The sequence below is a fragment of the Anastrepha ludens genome, chromosome 4, assembly GCF_028408465.1.
Source record: "Anastrepha ludens isolate Willacy chromosome 4, idAnaLude1.1, whole genome shotgun sequence".
In the NCBI taxonomy this organism is placed as follows: domain Eukaryota; kingdom Metazoa; phylum Arthropoda; class Insecta; order Diptera; family Tephritidae; genus Anastrepha; species Anastrepha ludens.
Genome location: NC_071500.1, coordinates 48364411 through 48383384, shown reverse-complemented (window position 1 = coordinate 48383384; position 18974 = coordinate 48364411). Strand labels below are relative to the sequence as shown.

Below are 18974 nucleotides of genomic sequence, written 5' to 3'. Positions count from 1 at the left end.
ATTGCTAAGTCTATTATTAAAACTAGAGATTATTTCACTTAATCCAAGATTTTATTTTGAGAATTAATTATTCAATTTAAAACCGGTCGCGAAATCGCGAAGTTTCGCCAATATGGAACTATTTTGTTAAAAATAAAAAAATAATTGGCACGTACAATTCTGTTAGTTTTTTGGTTGAGATCCTCCGGCCTTGATGTAGCTCGTGCCTTGATGTTGTTCCACAAATGGAAGAACCTACAGTTTTAATCCGATTCTGGCTGATGGTTTTTTATGAGAAGCTTTTTCATGCCGGTACTGTGCTCTGCTAAGCCTCCTCTTGACACTTCATCCATCCATATTAAGGTGGGCTCATTGGAAACAATGTTTGACAATCCCAACTTTATTATAATTAGATATGCAATGTTATCGGTCGAGTCGGGACTATCCAATTATTCTCCCTGTCGTAACTCTTTGAGAAATGCTAGCTCTTTGGAAAACCTGAATTCCCTTTAAATCAACACATCACAAGAAATAACGCTTGGTAAATTCTCCACTCATCGATGTTGGATTACGTCAAATACTCTATCATGTCCTGACTTAAGTGGTATGTATTCCATGCCGTACTAGCATAGTCCTGAACATACCGATGAAACTCTTGAGCGAGTTGTTGCTCGTAAGCAGACCATTTTGAAAATGAAATGTTTTTTCTACAAATTTTTTCCTCGACTTTTACTCAAAATTTCTAGAGCTAGCAACCCAGTGTCCTGCAAAGGGAGCCGATTTATCAAGAGGGAACGAGAAAGCTGCTTACTGAACAAATCTTTTATCATTGAATCATGTTCTGCGATCACGTTTGAAATAAGCAAACTATCCTTTTATTGTTGTCTCTGATGGAGAGTCCCCATAACACTTTTCAAGCCATTGCTTTGCTTGAACTGTATTTTTTCCCATCATTTAAAATAACTAGTAGTAACAAAAGTAGCGTCACTAATAGCGTCATGAAATTTTAACATCTGTCTTCAACATCATAGTACTGATCTCCTTAAGTACAATATTATTTCCGAATGGCTTAACTTTAAAGCCGAGATAAAAAATTGGAAAGCTTAAAAATATTTAGTGCTTATTTAACCAATTTTCGATACTACTTTAACATCATGCATAGGTGCTTAAAGGGTCTTCAAAAAGGCACGCCGAGATGTTGTTTTAAAATAAGACATGAACAAATTTGGATTATTTCAGATTTCACTATTTTTGTTCAAAATAAGGCTATTAACAATTATACAGTCACTCACACCTTATTTAAAGTGTTCTATATATCATAATATTAGCGAAAATGGAAAAACAAAGTATACAGATATTTTATATATTTTGTTTTATTTCATTTCTCAACATAAAATACATGAAACTGTTCACAGATTTCATGTTAATGCACAAAAACTAACAAATAATTTACGTCGTATCTGTATCAAATGAGGTGTGGGTGGTTGTATATAAAAAATCGCATCATTTAAATATCCACCATGAGCACGTTCACAGGTAAAATCCGCCAAAGAGTTAATTCATGAGAGCCTCATTGTTGAGAACGTCGAGATATCGATGTTAAGGGTGGTTCAACAACACTTTGGGTTGTAGCAGAAATATTCTCAACAGAACGTCCAGGATATGGTCTGTCTGTCTTTTTTCTATACCCTCCAACACCAGTTTCTTAAAACGTTTTCACGAACCTTTGAATCAGACGATTATTTTCACCAACAAAAACTCGGACTTTGTGTAAAATTGTGCATCTAAATTGTACAAATATCGAAGAAAAAAAAAATTTTTACCGTCTAGTAATTATTCACGACTGACTTATATAGGCGCCACTTTTGAAGGACGCTTTATAAGTACATTCTACATTCTACGTGCTCTATAGTTAATATATGTGTTTGTATATGACTATTAGTAATATTAATTTTAAGGAATAACTGCTCAAACATAAATTTCAAACATTTCTTAAATTTTTTCTCCAACAGCTTTCCAAGATGTACAAGTAATGATCTATATTGGCTTCGGTTTTTTGATGACTTTCTTGCGCAAATATGGCTACAGTGCAACTGGTTATACGCTCTTCTTAGCTGCATTAGTCGTACAGTGGTCTATTTTGGCGAAAGGGTTCTTTAATATGGAAGATGGAAAAATTAGGTAAAAACCAAGTACTTGTTTGAACTTATATTTCAAAATTTCAGACAATGCAACAGGAAATTGATAATATTAAATCTTAGAACAACGTGGCGCAAAATTAATCAAACTAGGCACCTTATACGAAGTAATGCAACACTCAAAATAATTTTTTTATTTAGTAAAAATGTAATTTTTTTTCAAAGCAAAATTGGATGATTAATTTTGCGCCAACTTGTATAAATCAAATCATTGATCCATATTCATCCATATCACATTTCGGCGCATAAATACATTTTTGGTTAGTGTTTATACATACGAGTATATTTCTCATCATATGATGGCCCATGTTGGACTTTGAAGTCACCGAACACAAATTTACCAGGCTATAGCCATTGCTCTGACAAAAAGATAGATAGATTTATCAGGTTTGCTCTTTTACTATTGTGAAAAAAAAAATTGTCAGGGGGACTTCGGCCGTCAAGTCACTTAGGAGATTCAACGCAATTGTGCAGGATCATGGTGAACAGATTTCAAAGTTGAGCTCTTTAACATACCGTTACATGCGAAAAAAATTAACAAATGACACTTCGTTGATGTATGAACAACGACTGATTCGACGAATGTGTGAATGTATGTAACGTTATCGTGCCAAGGCGAATTGAGTACTAGAGGTGACACCATTAAAAAAACATTTGCTTTACTGTGACTTCAGCTCCCTTCGCAAAACAAAACAAACAAAAGTAAGAGAAATTGCATGTTTGTGAAAATTCAGTGAATGGCTTGGTAATATTGTGATTTGTGATATTATTAGGTGCGCAACTAAGTTCTCTCTGTTTTGTTTTTATGAAAATTCAACTTTATTCTGAAAAAAAGGGTTACAAGTGAATCATTGAAGCGATTGCTCATCGCTGGCTACTACTTTTTCCCATCCTTCTGGTAGATCTCGTATACCGCCGCAGTAAAACTGTTCATCTTTTGAGGCTTTCCACGGATCAAGCCATTTTTTGATGCCTTCATATGAATGAAACTGCTGGTCAGTGCCATGCGCCATCGATCGGAACGGGTGATAATCGGACGGCGCTTTATATGGAGAATATGGCGGGTGGGTTAGATCTCCCATTTCAGTGTTTCCAGGTAGGTTTTAACGAGTTTGGCAACGGGAGGCCGAGCATTGTCATGTGGTAGAATCACTTCTTCATGCCTCTCCGCGTATTGCGGCGGCTTTTCGCGCAATGCTCGACTCAATCGCATCAATTGAAGTCGATACCGATCCCCAGTGATGGTTTCGCTTGGTTTTAACAGTTGATAATAAATAACATCAACTTGGTCCCTCCAAATACCTAGCATAACCTTCGCAGCGTAAATATTCGGCCGAGGCGACGACGTAGGGCAGTCCTCATGACTTTCTTTTCTTTGAATTGCTGTAATGTGATTGCCAATTGTCATTTTTCATCCCCCGTCACGATGCGATCAAGAAAACCTCTCCTTTTTCGCCGCTGGAGCAGTTGTTCACAGGCGAAAAAACGACGTTCAACATCCATTGGTTTTAACTCATAAGGAACGCAGGTCCTCTGTGTCTAAATCATTCCCAAAGCATGCAATCGCTTGGAAATGGATTGGCGGGTAACTCCTAGTACTGGAGCAAGCTCTTCTTGCATTTGACACATTTTAGCACACACTGCTGGCGACATCTATTGAAAAACAGCGGGAACTTAGTTGCGCACCTAATAAAACTAAACAAACTAATGCAAAAGAAGTTCCGTGTGTTAAATTGTTAAGGCACAAATTAATATAAATCCTCCAAATGCAGTTTTTTGTCATTTTATGCGGAAGACGCCGTAGCTAGAAAGTATGTGTGTGTGCGTATAATTTCTCGTGTTTGGTTGTTTCCATTGCCTTCGCCTACTCTTATTCGTCAAAAACATGTCATTCACCTTCCCTTTGTTTGTTTATAGATGGACTTTTGACAAGACGGCGAATTCGGAAGGCGCAATCTTTTTCTCTATCATTCTTGTTATCGTGCAGATTTCGGCTGGCAATTAGATTGTTTTAGTGATATACGAAAACAAATCAATACAACCTTTACTCATATTACTGCGTTGCTATCTGAGCAACGACTGATTGGACGAGTGTGTGAATAAATGTGAAATGATCATGCAGAATTCGGCTGCCGAATCCCAAGTGCCATGGCAGCCAAAGCTCCCTTCAGAATTTTCTTTTTCACCATAGCTAAATAGAAAACCTGCTAGTCTATCATCCTTGCTACACAACTACACTTAAGTTCATTTTATTAGCTACTTTAGCACAGCCAAAATACAACTATGAATATGACGTTTGTTTACTTCTCATTTTCTTTCCATTGTATGAAAAGTGTTTCATATTTAAACTGTAATAATGAAACCGCGAAACCGAAAAACCACTGAAAAAGTAATCACTGGAGCAGGACGGCAACATTTTCCAATACATAAGGCAATTTACATTTTATGTTTGCCAAATCAGTTAATTCGTTAGCTTTTTGCAAAGCTGCCGCATAGTTATACAGGGCGTTCAAGAACGGCACATCCATTCTATTGCTATGCAAATCTACCAGACTAATTGCTCTGATTCCTGAATACCACTACTCCTACTATTTATATTGAAATTGCACCACGAAATCGAGTTTACTTGCGCGAAAAGTATTTCAGTTTATTACGCAACGAGTGATTTTTGATTCTTGCTATCTATCAACACTGGTTAATATAACAAATTTTACAAAATACTATTTCTCCAAATTCTAAAATGAATCGGGCATTGAAAAGCCTGACCCAACATTGTCTAGTCCTTGTTAATTGATTTTTGAGAATTTTGAATTCACATATTGGAAAGTAGATTTTCGAAGGCAATTTCCTGCTGAAGTGTAGTGCCTTTAGCAAATTCTGTGGCCTTCTTTTGAGTATGGGGAGTAAAAACAACGTTTTTGGTAAGCCTTAGTCTTGAGAAGCCTTTATTTTTTATATTTATAGATGAATTATTTATAAATTAATCGAGAATATTAGAACTTGTTGAAAAATTAGAGTTATATGCCCATAAAAATGAAATGAAAGTTAAACACCACCGCCGTTTTTAAAGAAAATTCCTTGTATGGCAAACTCCGTGTTTACCCATAAAAACGAGTAATTTTTGCAATGTGAACATAATATTACCCCCCAAACTTTTTTTTTTATTAAATTTTTTTTATTTATAAATTGTTAGCTTAGTCAATATTAATAGCAATTCAGCTTTTTTATTGTATTCCTGCGGCAATTTAAATGAAATGGAATGACGCGAAGTGAAATTTGTTGGAAAATCTGCGGTAAATAACGAAAAGGCTAAAGAATAAAAAGCTCCCTTTGCAAAGACAAACTATCGCTAACGACGGAAAAACAAAAGCTGTTGTTGCATTAAATTTGAACTTCAAATAAAGGACAAAAAGGAAAACATGGAGAAACAAAACAAAAAATATTGCAGACACGCCGTCCCCATATACAAGCCATATCTATATGTAGGTGTGTATGGGCAAGCGCAAGTATGCGGAATGAAATAGAAATACGTATAAATGTTGTTTTATTGTAAGTTTTGTAGATAATGAAAATTGCAAAACAAGCGCAAGAAATATAAAGACGCTTCAATTAAGCCAAGACTCTAGACACGTTTTCATTTTCTGGTAAAATCCAAAGCGCTTGATCTTCATACACGTCATTGTTCACCATTTTCATTTTACCTTCACAACAAATCTATTAGTAGCAAGAACAGGTGCACATACAGTGGAGCAAGTATCCCCACAGCATTTTTAAACTGTTGCTCCTATCGCTTTACATAAACATGGGCATTTCCATCATGGAAAACTTGGCCATCGTACACCTTCAAACTGAATAAAAAACTTCATTTAAAAGCTTTTTTATTTTATTTTTACAATAGACTTAACTTATTGCTCTTAATTAGTCCTATAATTTGTTCTACAGTTGATTTTGGGCAATTTTTCATTTTCTAGATAATTACAAAACACTAGGGCAGTCGCACGGAACAAAAACAGAAGTGGTTTTCGCGGCCAACAATTCAAACGCCGATGTCAGCGAACCTGAGTCAATATTTCAACTTGACTAAATTTAGAATATTGCGCATTGATGGTCTCTTAGCAATGGTTTTAATTCTACTAATAAATTGTACAAGCTTTTTTAATAAATTTTAATCAGTAACGCACTGCATGTCACACGTGACAGTTTTTTCCAGCTTGACATTTATGGTGTGCATTTTATGAAATTTACTTTTATTATTTATTGTAGTTATTTGAAAAGTAACAACTAACTAATAAAGGGAATTTCATTTTAATTATTTAACTTATAGAGATTAAAACACTAGCTATCTTCGGTGTTTATGAAATTATATAGGTAATGGCTGTTTTTTATCTGACTGAGACTGACTAACTGTGTTTACATTTCCATTCAGTAAGGTTTGGCAAGTCATCATAAATCGTTAAATGATAGAACAAAGCATCCAAATTTTCACAATTCATAGAGCGAAGTGTTGAAGAAGACATCGAAATGTCGATTCGTCGTCGTTCTCAACTGGTTGGCCTATCGTGCATAGGCTTACGTGCCTATAAAATGAAGCTCGTGCAAAAATTGAACCCAAGTTGCCATTGTTTGTGTCGCATATTTGCTGATTGGACTCATTTAGATTTACTATTCAAATGTATTGGAAAAAGAGGAAAAAATTGGATTGATCGAATGGACAATATGACTTGTTGCCGCGGCGGAGATATGCCGGATATCATATTCAAAAAATAAATGCAAATTTTTTTAAATCCATTTATTTATTGCAACATTCCGTCTTTTAACATTCAGCAACACTTTACTGAAAAATAAGACATTATACTAGACATGCTTGGAAAGCACCCAGTGGTATGTTCTTGCATAATAAATATTCCTCTTCAGCCTGTAATTAAAGGGTGTGTGTGCGATTGGGAAATTTGAGATGACGATGGATTTGGGCATTCGTGCTATAAATGGTGCGTTTAGAATCATTCCAAGTGTTTTCAATTGGAATCTTTGGAGTATAAGAGGTATATACCTTAGGTCCATATCGGTTTTAATAAGGCTGTGTAGAGTGAGATCTTGCTTTTGAGAGGAACAAAGGAAACATAAAAATTTCGATTAAGTAGCCAGTATAGATTTCGAAGTTTGCTTTCCAGTGCTTTATCTTTAGCGAAAATATCTGTCGAAGTACATACCAAGATATTTCTTAAAATTATTTTGGGATAAGATTTTGAGGGATTGAGTTTCATGGAAGTGCAAATGCTTCAAATGGGTGTAAAAGTTCCTTCAACTAGTTTTATTGTTCAATCTTTTAATCATTGACTTAAAATATCAAGTCCTGTGTGTAGTTTAAGTAAAGCCTTCTGGGGGTTAGAGACATTTTCGAGAACAGCGGTGTCATCTGCAATAGTTTCGACGATAGTTTCCTCAATAGCTGGTAAATCGAGGGCATACAGCGAGTGTAGGATTGGGCTCATCGTTTCTTCGTTTTGCTTAACAAAGAAATTTCGGTCTTTGAGTAGGACTTTGATAAAAGTGTAATAATTTATGGGTAGAGTGTATTTTATTTTGCATAGCAATTCATCATGCCAAATACTGTCAAAGGCTTGGGATATGTCGAGAAATGCGGCTGTGCAAAGCTTCTTCTGCTGAAAAACTTTGTGGATACTACATATTTACTTTCCGGTCTACCTGTTCGATGGTGACGTGTGTCTTTCGGAAACAGAATTGCTGATTTCGTATTAACTTTTGGTTTCAATTGAATTCAATTTCAATTCCGAGCCTCATTCTTTTAAGGAAGAGGTATTCCATAACTTTTGAGGCAATGCGCAATAAGCTGATGGAGCTATAAGATCGACCATTAAACAGTTTAAAGCCATTAGCCCAAAAAAATTTTCGGAAAAATAGTGGATTTATTTTTCCTCAAACTAACATTAAATTTGTTTACATTGTTTCTGCATGAAAATATTGTAACTTTTAATGTTTTGTCTGCTGTGGACCTTTTGATGGAATTGTCCACATCTACTTACATATTTCCACAATTCTCTGTCTATCCATGCTTTTACCTTTTCAACGTTATAGACTTATAGCATCTTAACTATCACGAATCTCCGCTTCACTTTCTTGAATTTCTTTTTCACTGCTACCCCAATCAAGATATGCCTGCAGCTTGACATGGAGTTTTAAGATTTTGTTTTTATAAATCATTTCTCCTGCATTCATTATTTTCTAATTCTTTTAAATATGTATGTATGTACGTAAACATTTTTTTCTTGCAGCTTATCGCTGGAAAGCATAGTCGATGCTGATATTGCAGCTGCCGTTCCACTGATTAGTATGGGTGCATTATTGGGACGTACGACGCCCATTCAACTGCTATTCATGGCTATCATTGAAATAGTGCTATTTGCAGCCAACGAATATGTCGCATTGAACATTTTTAGCGTAAGTAAATGCTTATGATTTTGAAAAGACTGTTTTTTTAAAAACACTAACACTTTAGGGTGGGTAGAAAACATTATGAACTATCTGATGGTTTCCATGCAAAAATATATACATAATTCCTTTGAAATTTCCACCTTTGGAAAAAGTAAAACGATATGCTTTTGTAGGAAACACCAAATAGTGAGCGAACTACGACCACATGTTCTAATTTTAAAGATTTCTAAATTTGTTGTACAATTAAAAAAAAAGCAAGGTGGCGCAATATTAATCATTCAATTTTAGTTTTTGAATATCTATTTTACTAAATCATAGAACAAAAGTTTTTATTTCGACCTTTACGCGACCCACAGCTTGTATGTTTGTAAACTGCAGCTACTAAGTTCACTAGTATAAACTATGATTGGCGTGGAACACCATTGCCAAAAGTTATAAATCTTCCGATGATTCCGAGTGATTAATGTTGTACCACCAGAATTGGTTTTATCTCAACTGCAAAGGGTTTAAGGGCCCATTAAATTAGTTTGTAGAAAAAGAAATTCATTATTTTTGCGTAAAATGTTTGCGAAAGTGGTTAAAAACTGTTTTATAGTCCATCTTTAGCTTCTGGGCGATACTACGACTACTAACATGTCGGTCAACTTCGATTATTTTTGTGATTTTATCGACATTTTCCACGACGGGCCAGCCTGTGTGAGGTGCATCATCAATATTGCCTGAACGGAACCGACGAAACCAAAATTACCATAATTAGCTGTTACAGTGTCGGCAACACCATTCACACTTTCAGCGGCCTGGCTTGCATTTTCTCATTTATCGCCTTTTGTTGACTTTCATTGTTAACAGCCTGTAGCTCACAACTGAATGGAATAAACAAACATCAACAAAATAATTTGTTTAGTGTGAAATGTCGTCTTAACAACGAGCATAAATTTTAAACTGTTCTAATCGATACTTTACGAGATATCGATCACTATAGCTATCTACCGAGAAAATACTGGATTCCTTTTTCCCCAAACTAATATATATATTACTATATATATATATGTATATATGTCCTATACATATCATATATACGTAAGTAGTATGTATATTCCGGAATACAACGCAATATCAAAAATATTAAAATTTTAACATTTATTATCATTTTAACTCAAAAATTTAACATTTTTACCATTTAACTCATTTTTTTAACTTACAGTTACTCAAAATTTTAACATTTTTTAACATTTAACTCATTTTTTTAGCTTATATTATCTCAAAAAATAAACGTTAAATTTTGAATTGGGTCGATTTAGTCCACCCCTAAATTATAGTTACTCGTAGTTAATATTTTTAAGATATTAAAGATATCTATTTTTGATGTACTAGTAATCAATATTTAGGTTGGTACAGTTAAAATTTTGAGTTGGGTCGATGTCTATTAAGTGAAAAAATGTTAAAATATTTATTACAAAATATTTAAAGTAATCTATTCAAACAAAAATAAAAAAAAAAGTTAAAAATTTTGAGTTGGGTCGATTATTATTGATTGATAATTTTAAATATTTATTACAAAATATTTAAAGTAATCTATTCAAACAAAAATAAAAAAAAAAGTTAAAAATTTTGAGTTGGGTCGATTATTATTGATTGATAATTTTAAATATTTATTACAAAATATTTAAAGTAATCTATTCAAACAAAAATAAAAAAAAAGTTAAAAATTTTGAGTTGGGTCGATTATTATTGATTGATAATTTTAAATATTTATTACAAAATATTTAAAGTAATCTATTCAAAAAAAAAACAAAAAAGGATACATTTATTTTTTAAAGTACCTTTCAAAAAAAACGACGAACTCCTCAAAACAAGAGTCTTTGAGTCAGATTTGAACTTGCAACAAAATTATTGTTATAATTCCAACTGCTTAACCAACTCATCTAAACATCATATTCTGAAGTAATGTAATTACAGCTGAGTAGTATGCAAAGCAAGCAATGCTGATCTTATCAACATTGCTCACAATCTATAAATAGAATAAGCATAAGCACAAACCAAAAAAAAATGAAATACTGTTGAATATGTTCACTTTGTGAACCGTTGACGGAGTCAACACGAGTCACAAACTGCAAGATAAGCATAATATTTGATAAGCTTTTATACATCAACACATGTTTCGACTCTGTCGAAACCGTTTGACTTTGTCAAACATGGTTACAAGTGCAGTATGTATTTAGCGTTAGAAGAGGGTGGACGCAAAAAAAAAACAAAACAAAAAGATTTTATAACTATGGCTGGTAAGTTTTTTTTTTTGTAATTTTTTAAGTTTTTATTAATTTATTTATTTGTTTCAGAAGAAAGTATGGATTTCGATGAAAGCAAGGATGGATTTGATGAAGAAGGGGAAAAATTTTTTAAAGATCTTGAAACCTTCACCAGTTTTTGTATAGAAAAACGTATTTCTTCTTTTAATCAACTAAAAGAAAAATATATATTTGAAGGCAATGGCCTAAAATTAAAAAATGAAAAATATAAAAATTTTTTGGATAATATGTTTATGGATAAAAAAGATAAAAAAAATTATAAGAAAGATAAAAGAGAATTTGATTTCATCGATTTAAAAGAATTATTGGAATCAAAACGTGTAAACCAATCTAAACCAGTTGGTTTAGATTTTAAAATTGATAATGAATTTATACAAAATTTACAAAAAGATAGTATTGATGATAATATTACAAAATTATATAAAATTAATAAATTATTATTACAAAATAAGAAAAATACTTTTTATATAAATTGTACAATAGGATTAATTTTAGAAGAATATGCAAGAAAATTGCAATTAGAAAAAGGTTATAAAAAAATTGGTGTAAAATGTAAATATACAACTATGAAAGATATATATAAAAAATTTAAGATAAGCGAAAGCTATGCTTGTAAATTACGTTATATAGGCTTTTTGGTAACACAATACCAAAAATTGCAAAATTTAGATATAACCATTGATGGATTATATAAATATAGAAAAATATTAGATATAGTTTTTGATGAAAAAAATGAAAAATATAAAGATTTCCAAAATAACTGGATATAATAAAAAATAAAAATCTTATTTAAACAAAAATTCAAACATTTTTTTATATTGTAAAGAAAAATTCAAACATTTTTTTATATCTACCATCATTTTTTTCTTGTTCTTTGTCTATTACTAAAAATCCAAACTGTTCTTTCCAACATTGAATACACATATTTTTTAAAATATCATAATCAATATCATTACAATGGTCATTAAATATATGCTTCAGATTAGTCTTGTCTTGTTTAAATATAATTATATAGTTTGCATTATCTCTTATCAATTGTTTAGGAATTTTTGAATATGTTTGACATAAATAAAAACAAGAAATGTTATTGTGTCTACCATAAGCAAAATAATTGGAAATATTATCTTGTTGTTCTGTAGAGATATCATCAAATATTATTACAGAATATTGTTTAATATTTTCAGATGTTGGTAGAGATTGAATTGATAAACATTTTATATCTTTAGATTCCAAATCATTTTTAACACACAATTTATTGAATTGAATTATCATATCTTCCAAAAATTTATATTTTTCTTGATAGCAAGTTTTTGAACAAATTATTATATCAGAATAATAAATCTTTGATAATATATTTAATAATACATTTGTTTTTCCGCAATTACTTGGTCCACAAATAATTGCTCTAATAATATTCGGAAATATTTCATTTAATCTTTTTATTGGTTTATGAGTATCAAAATTTTGAATAGTTAATTTAATTTTATTATCTAATTTAGTAACTTTTAAATGACCATCCATAATTTAGAATTTTAGACAAATTTTTTTAATCTATTAATATAATTAATTACATATTTATTTCAATTAATTTTTAGTTAATTTTAATTTTATAAAAATTTAAAAAAACAAGTCAAACATGCATCACTTGATTTGTTAGTGGATTATATGAATAACTATCATCACTAATAATTAAACAGTGAACGACTGTATTTGATGGAAAATCTTCTGTCCATTTAAATTCAATTTTAATATCAATAGCAGCCTCTTTAATTACCTCATTCTGTTTAGATGTATCAATGCATATTATTGGATATTCTTTTAAAAATGTATCATAATTAACTATTGGTAAATTATTTATACTAGAACCATAATATGAATTTTTAAAATCTAGAAACATATTATATAATGTATCAAATTTATTTTGATTAATAGATAGTTGCATATCATAGTTTGGATATCTATTTGTATTTAATTTAACTACAACATTTTCTAAATTACAATGGTCAAATTTACTATTGTCTTTATAATTATTCTGATTTCTTAATGTTTGAAATGCAATAAGAAAATATCTAGGTTTAGCACTAGATGATGTTATATTCCAGGTATAAGTCTTTACAGCTGGAATTGCAGTAGTACAATAGTATCTCCAATTTCTAAAATACATTTGAAAGTTTGTATTATTTGAAATTTTTTTATTAATTTCATGATCAACTTCAACTGAAAATTTAACATGAGGCATTCTCCATATAATTTGATTAATATCAATAGAAAAAGTATGATCACTTAAACTACTATCAATAATTAAACAATTTGTATCATCATTTGATCTTATTAATTCTAATTTTTGATTAATTCTAAAAATGAAATTTTTGTAATCATCAAAAAACCCAATTAATATACACAATGGAATGCTAACAGAAAAATAACCTTTCTTATTACAAACACTACCTTTATTTACAATTTGCCAACCAGCATTATTTAATGATAAATCATTAGAAAATGATGCTAAGCCTTTAATTGTTGTTGTTATTCCAGGATTTTCAATTTTATCAATTTCAACTGAATTAATAAAATATGTAATTTTACTAAACAGATTTATTATACCATTATTCACAAAATTTATTTTATCAGGATTAAGTTTATCTAATATTTTACCATCTTTATCTTTAGCAATAATTTGACCTCTAATATTAAGTAAACTTTTTGATGGTAACGTTTTAATGTCTTGATTATTAATATTTATTTCTATTGGTCTTCCATATTCATTTAATAGTGTAGAATTAGATGGCAAATGTTCATAAAAGTCATAAGATTCGATACCTTTTTCTTCTTTCATTTATTTAACTAAAAAATATTATTAAAAATTTACTAATATGTTTTGACTAGGTCGAAACCTATGTTTAAAATAATTGTAGTCTTGTATTTAATTGTCTTATCAAATTATAAAAAAACATTATTAATAGAATAATAATTAGTACCATTGAAATGTATTCATTTTGCATTATTTTATCTATTCCATTTGAAATAATAAAATCTATTTTTGATAATTGATTATTTTTATCAAAATTGTTTTTACAATTATTCATTTAATGCAATAGAAAAAATCCTAAATATTTTTAATATTTTTTTTTTTTGTTAATCTTTTTACATTCATTTTCAATTACCTTTTTTTGTATATCTAAATATATTGCATAAAATATAAGAATTGCAATTACAATAAAAATTACAATAGAAATTAATTTTAATAAAGACGGATCCATTATGACACATCTACATCCTCCATTATATTTATTATTAGCATCAATTATGTATAACTGTGATATACAATCATTTTGATATGGAATAATATTAACACAAGTATTCATTTATTAACAATATTTTTTTTTTTTTATTTCATTTTACTTACACTTTTCAATAAATCATTGAGTTTTTGTGTTGTAATTTTTTTATTTACTAGTCCAATCTTCATTGTTTTAGATTCTTCAATAGCTTTTTGTCTTTTAATAAAATTGTTCTTATATTTTTCAGCTAATGCAGCGTTTTTATTTTCAATGCTATTTATAAGGTTATTATGTTCTGATTCAAGAATATCATAATTTACTTGTAACTCATACATATCATCATTTAATTTGCCAATAATTTCTTCATAACTCATTAAACTAAATTCTAATATAGCTTTCTCATTTAATAATTCATTTACTAATATTTTATTTGATTCTGAATGTAATTCAATATTATAATCTTTAATATTTTTAACACTTTTCATAATACAAACAGCATATTCATGCCATACATGATCATTATTTTTAAGTGCATCATTTAAACATTGAACAAAACCACTTCTATTATTAAACTGAGACTTATGTTGCCTAATAAATTCTTGTGTTTGTTTGACCTCTTTTTCTATTTCTTCTTTATTTAATAGTTTTATACTAGATCCTCTTAATTTCAAGATAGGCACATCAGTATTTGTTTTAAATTCTTCAATTGTATGTATATTCGACATTTATTATAATAAAAATTTTTAATATTTTTTTATATTGAAACACTAAGAAAAATATAATTATTTTAAAAAATTTTTTCATAAATAAATTAAAATTAATAAAATGTATAAGAATATAACTAATTTATACAATCATCCAAGCCCTTCTACTAGAACTGTTTCACCACTTGTATCACTACAAGGGAAAACAAAAAGTTTTAGAAATTCAAAAAATATTCATATTCCAAAAAATGCTAAAGAACTTAAACAAATTAGAGAAAGAAATTTAGCTATTAATTATTTAGAACAAGCTAGTACTTTAAAATTAACTAAAGTAAAATTTTGCGAACAAAATCATATTTCACGCGATTCTCTTAATAATGGACTTAAATTACTTGGTATTGAAATTATTGGCAAAAACACTAAAAATGAAGACAATTCTCAACAATTCTCAACAAAAGAAGACAATTCTCGACAATTCTCGACAAATGAATACAATTCTCGACAGACTAAATCAAATAGTTTAACAGAGGAACTTTTAAAGAATGTAACTAAAATAAATAAGAAAAATAAAAACGAATTGTCTAATATTAATAAAAAAGTTGATGATGATATTTCAAGTTTACCTTCAGTTCATGATTAATAATTATCCAAATAAATAAATAAATACATCACATTTTCTATTATAATAAATGGTGCGATATTATGGTAGTGGTATTATAAATAATCTTATAAATAATCTTCCATTTGAATTACATTCTCCAGGATATAATTATTTAGGACCTGGTACTAATCTTGAATTAAAACTTGAAAAAGATATACATCCAATTAATAAATTAGATGAAGCAGCTAAAGAACATGATATTGCATATTCTAAAAGTAACGATATAAAGAAAAGACATGAAGCTGATAAAATTTTAGAAGATAAAGCATGGTCAAGAGTTTCAGCAAAAGATGCTAGTTTATCAGAAAAAGTAAATGCATATTTAACTACTAATGCTATGAAATTTAAAAGAAAAATGGGTATGGGTTTAACAACTCACAATTCATCAACTGAAGAATTGATAAATGTTAACGGTTCACAAAGTGAATATAATAAAAATGAGAATAAAGATAAAATTTATTTTATTCCAAAATGTGGACGATACATTAAATATCCAATATCTCTAAATGAAGATCAACAAAAACAAGTTTATGATGCTATGAAAAATAAAACAGATATTACTATAAAATTAGAACCAATTCAATTACAAAGAACTAAAGAAAGTGTAATGAATGAAACATATTTACCATTAACTAGAAAACAAATTAATTCAATAAAAAAACATTTAGATAATAATAAAACTACTTTTAAAATTTTTATATTAAAATTATCTATGTCTCAGTTACAAAGTTTTAATAATGAAAAAATTGGCGGATTTTTACCAGCACTATTACCATTTATTCCAGCAATAGGAGCTGCAGTTACTGCAGGAACAACATTATATAGAGCATATAATGATAAAAAAACTAACGATAAATTATTAGAAGAAAAAATACGTCATAATAAAGCATTAGAAGAAAAAAATATAAAATCTGGTAATGGTATGTTACTTAAAAAATCTGGTAATGGTATGTTACTTAAAAAAAATTTGATTTTGAATTAATTCCAATTAAACCATTAAGTAATTATGATTTAAAAAAATATGCTAGAAAATTTAATATAGCAAATTTTAGGGGTGTATTCATGAAAGATAGATTACCAGAAAAGATAAAAGATATAGAATGTGGAATAATAAATTTAGATAATAATAATGGTAATGGTACACACTGGGTAGCATATAAAAAATATAATAATCATATTTTTTACTATGATTCCTTTGCTATAAATAAATTACCAATATTAATAGAAAAATATTTCAAAACTAATGAAAATACTGTAATTTTTAATAATAATATTGATCAAGAAATAAATGAAATAATTTGTGGTCATCTATGTTTAAAATTTTTACTTAATTAAATAATGCCGACTATATCATTAGATGGAAATACTTCAATAATTTCATGTAATTTTGATGAACCAATAATTTTAGATAATAAACATATTTCAACAGAGTCAAATGAAGTTAAACATGATTTTGAAATGTGTTTGCTTAATTTTTCTACTTATAATTCTATACCGAACATATCTGAAAAATTAAAAAATAATATTTTACATTATGTTGACTCTGTCATTGGTTCACAAAGTGAACATATTTTCGAAGGAAATGATTCACAAGATAATTTACATACAATTAACAGTGTTAACAAAAAAATTACATTCCCAACTGGTTCATATGAAATAAATGATATAAACAATTTTATAAAAGAGAAAATAAAGGGTATTACTATTAAACCAAATATGACAACATTAAAAGTTGAAATTAAAAGTGATTATATTATTGATTTTACACAAAAAAATTCCATAGCTTCATTACTAGGATTTAGTGAACAAATTATTCAACCTAATACATTAGTATCATCTGATTTACCAGTAAATATTATGAATGTTAATTCTATTAGAATAAAATGTAATATTGTAGGAGGTAGTTATGAAAATAATAAACAAACAAATATTATTCATGAATTTTTTATTAATGATAAACCTGGTGAAAAAATAAATGAAATACCTAAAAATTTAATATACTATCCAGTAAATACAAATACTATTAGAAATATAACTATTTATATTGTTGATCAGGATAATAATTTAATTGATTTTAGAAAAGAAAAAATTAGTATAAGATTAAATATTAGAAATGTAAATTGATATTTTCGAAGAAAATAGTTAACAAAGTTAACATAAATTTAAAAAAAATATTTGTTAATATAATAAATTGGAAATAATGAGTGAAATTATGTTTTCAAAAGAAACCATTCACGAAGGAAACATACCAAAACAAAGATTATATCATAAAATAATAAATGGTGAAAAAATATGTTTATCTATTATAGATGGTAAAAAAATATGTTTTTCATGCTTAGAAGAAACAACTATTTCTAATTTGAATAAGGGGTATTGTAAAAAATGTTACAATCAAAAATTCGCATATCGTAACTCATTACCAAGTAGAACTACAAACGTAGAGTGTGAATGTGGTGTAAATTATACTCTTCCACATAAACAACGTCATTTTAAATCTCAATTTCATATTAAATATATTAATAATAAAGAAAATAATGAAAAAAATTCTGATAAAAATTAATTTCTAATTAAGTTAAATAAATTTAATTAGTATTTACATCACAATTTAAAGTATTAAAATGTTTGAGGTGTGAAGTTAAATTATTAAAAAAAAATTTTTCTATATAAATAAGGAAAAATTAAGTAAAAATATCAAATAAATAAAAATGAATTCATTTAATATTAAAGAATTGAAATCCAAAAATTTAAAAAATCTAAAAAAATATATTAGAGCAAATAAACATATTTTTCAATTGCCAAAATATTGGTATAATAAAAATAAAAATAGTTTATTAAACATAATAAATGTTTTAATAGAAAAGCATAATAATGATGTTATTCAAAATATATTTCAAAATTTTGATGATTATGATTTTGATATTATTGATATTCAAGAAAAACAATTAAATGGTTCATGTTTTAACAATATGGTTGCTGATTTAGAGTTTACAAATAATGAAGAATTTGATATTGAAAGACATTTAGAATTAATAAAAAGAAATTGTTTCAAATATTTTTTCAAAGGTTTTAAAAAATATAGTAATTTTAAAGTGTCTTTAGGAACAGCGGTAAATATTGTGATTATTGATAAAAAAACTAATAAAATTAAAGAAAGTTATGAATATTGGTATAGATCAGAAATACATTATGTTAATAAATTAAACTATACAAAAGAATTTTATTTAATGATAGAGGAAATAAATAATAAATTCTCAGAAAAATGTACAAAAGGATCTACAGCTAGCTTTGTTAGAATAGTAAAAACACATATTAGTAGAGATAAGTCTCAAATTCTTGCTGGATCATATATTCCATTTACTAATAGAAATTGTGTTAATATTAAAAATACT

At 28.4% G+C, this 18974-nt stretch overlaps 2 protein-coding genes across 2 annotated transcripts in view; both read left to right on the top strand.

Annotated features, from left to right (window-relative positions):
- The window catches only part of LOC128862220 (ammonium transporter Rh type B-B), an 83090-nt gene that overhangs the window by 22515 nt on the left and 41601 nt on the right, over positions 1–18974 (top strand). The window contains exons 2-3 of the mRNA XM_054100725.1: positions 1992–2160; positions 8471–8636. Of these exons, the coding sequence (XP_053956700.1) occupies positions 1992–2160; positions 8471–8636 (335 nt within the window). The remainder of the gene's footprint in view (positions 1–1991; positions 2161–8470; positions 8637–18974) is intronic.
- On the top strand, positions 10748–11753 carry LOC128862221 (uncharacterized). The gene is made up of 2 exons (XM_054100726.1): positions 10748–10912; positions 10970–11753. The coding sequence occupies exons 1-2, from the start codon at positions 10843–10845 to the stop codon at positions 11707–11709; spliced, it is 810 nt and encodes a 269-aa protein (XP_053956701.1). The 5' UTR covers positions 10748–10842; the 3' UTR covers positions 11710–11753.

Coding starts and splice junctions, on each gene's coding strand:
- LOC128862221 (XM_054100726.1), top strand. CDS start 10,843: ATGTATTTAGCGTTAGAAGAGGGTGGACGCAAAAAAAAAACAAAACAA. Junction 10,913..10,969: donor AGATTTTATAACTATGGCTG/GTAAGTTTTTTT, acceptor TATTTGTTTCAG/AAGAAAGTATGGATTTCGAT.